At 40.4% G+C, this 1,581-nt stretch overlaps 1 protein-coding gene across 1 annotated transcript in view; it reads left to right on the top strand.

Annotated features, from left to right (window-relative positions):
- The first annotated feature begins 1,374 nt into the window (after nucleotides 1–1,374).
- Nucleotides 1,375–1,581, top strand: part of cttnbp2nlb (CTTNBP2 N-terminal like b) — a 35,982-nt gene continuing 35,775 nt past the window's right edge. Inside the window, exon 1 of the mRNA XM_071348975.1 lies at nucleotides 1,375–1,488. Coding sequence (XP_071205076.1) covers nucleotides 1,483–1,488 — 6 coding nt within the window. The 5' untranslated portion in view covers nucleotides 1,375–1,482. The remainder of the gene's footprint in view (nucleotides 1,489–1,581) is intronic.

The following is a 1,581-nucleotide window of genomic DNA, read 5'->3' as shown; positions in this document are numbered from 1 at the left end:
CCCCAGGACAGCAACACAATTACACCCAACCAAGTTATGAGAAAACGAAAAAAGAACTACTTGACACATTGGAAAGAATCAACAAAAAACTGAGCAAACTTGAATAAACAGAGAAGTAGACAGTGTCAGAATACCTGACCACTGAAACTGACCCAGAACTGATAAAAGCTTTACTGTTGCTTGCTGTTTGGGGTTTTAGGCTGGGTTTCTCTACAGCACTTTGTGACATCAGCTGATGTAAGAAGGGCTTTATAAATAAATGTGATTGATTGATACTATATACAGCCTCAGTGACCGTAGCCTTTCTATTAAGAGGCGCCATAGGCAGACCTGGCTCTCAAGAGAAGACAGGCCATGTGCCCACTGCCCACAAAATGAGGTGGAAACTGAGCTGCACTTCCTAACCTCCTGACAAATGTATGACCATAAAAGGCACATATTTCCCACCAAAATAAAAAATTAATTTTAAAAATGGTCACATGCGCCAAACAAAATAGGTGTAGACCTTACCGTGATATGCTTACTTACAAGCCTTTAATCAACAATGCAGTTTTAAGACAAATATGAGTTAAAATGAAAGAGTAACAATAAAATAACAATAATGAGGCTATATACAGGTTCAAACACAAATACAATTTGAACAAACTCCTGTATCTGTTAGGTGAAATGAGGCCGTGTGCAATCACAGCAGCAAGGAGTTCAACCAGTGTATCAGAAGCACCAACATTCTACTATTTGCACAAGGTCAAAACACTGTACATCATTTTTAACCACTAATAATTTAATATTTTCAACATTGTTATTCTCTTGAACATTTTTTTTGTGAGTAGACCTGTTTCTATCCCTCCGATAGGGTTAACCCTTACTGTGGTTATTCTGCCTGCCGGCTGTGAGACCACGGTGTTATGCTGTCGCAGTTCGCAAAGATTTCTACATGTTAATGTCTGATTATTTTTGTCTTTGTTTCGTTTAATTCGCTTAGCTGGTTTTTGTCTTTGTTCTGTTTGAGTTTTTTCACTTGCTTTCCAAGCAAATAAAGCCCCTTTGAATTTAATTGACTTGATATCCTAGCCTAAACAGAGAGCGCTGGGTACGCTATGTGAACAAGCCTAGAAGCCGCCAGTATGAATAGATCTCGGACCAGTTCAACATGCCTAAACCCTACGCTGAGCCATTGGAGGAAGAACGAAAATCCGATTTGAGATCAGCGTCTAGGCGCAACTTTACCCAACACACCTAAACAAAGAGTTTTACCCCGTCGCTGCGAGCCCGCCCCTGTCCCTGCCCACCTCTGCTAAGCCAGTCTACTATTGGTCAGAATTTTGAAATACGCCCCATCGATAGGCTGTCTGTCTTGTCAAAGACCGTTGTCTTATTCGCCACTGGGATAAGCGCTCGGATACTCGGGTTCAACTATTCATTTTTATTTTAACGTTTAAGTTTGTATGTTGTTGTAAAATTGATGAAGTCAGGACTTAACGCATGAAGGTATGTGAATGTAGGACACTAATATTACCATATGATCGCAGCTTCTTTCATGATCTTTAATTGTGTGTGCGGGATTTGAGCAAGTGAGCGTAG

The sequence above is a fragment of the Salvelinus alpinus genome, chromosome 17, assembly GCF_045679555.1.
Source record: "Salvelinus alpinus chromosome 17, SLU_Salpinus.1, whole genome shotgun sequence".
Classification (NCBI taxonomy): Eukaryota; Metazoa; Chordata; class Actinopteri; order Salmoniformes; family Salmonidae; genus Salvelinus; species Salvelinus alpinus.
Note: the sequence above shows the minus strand (reverse complement) of the source record. Positions and strands in the feature narration are given on the sequence as shown.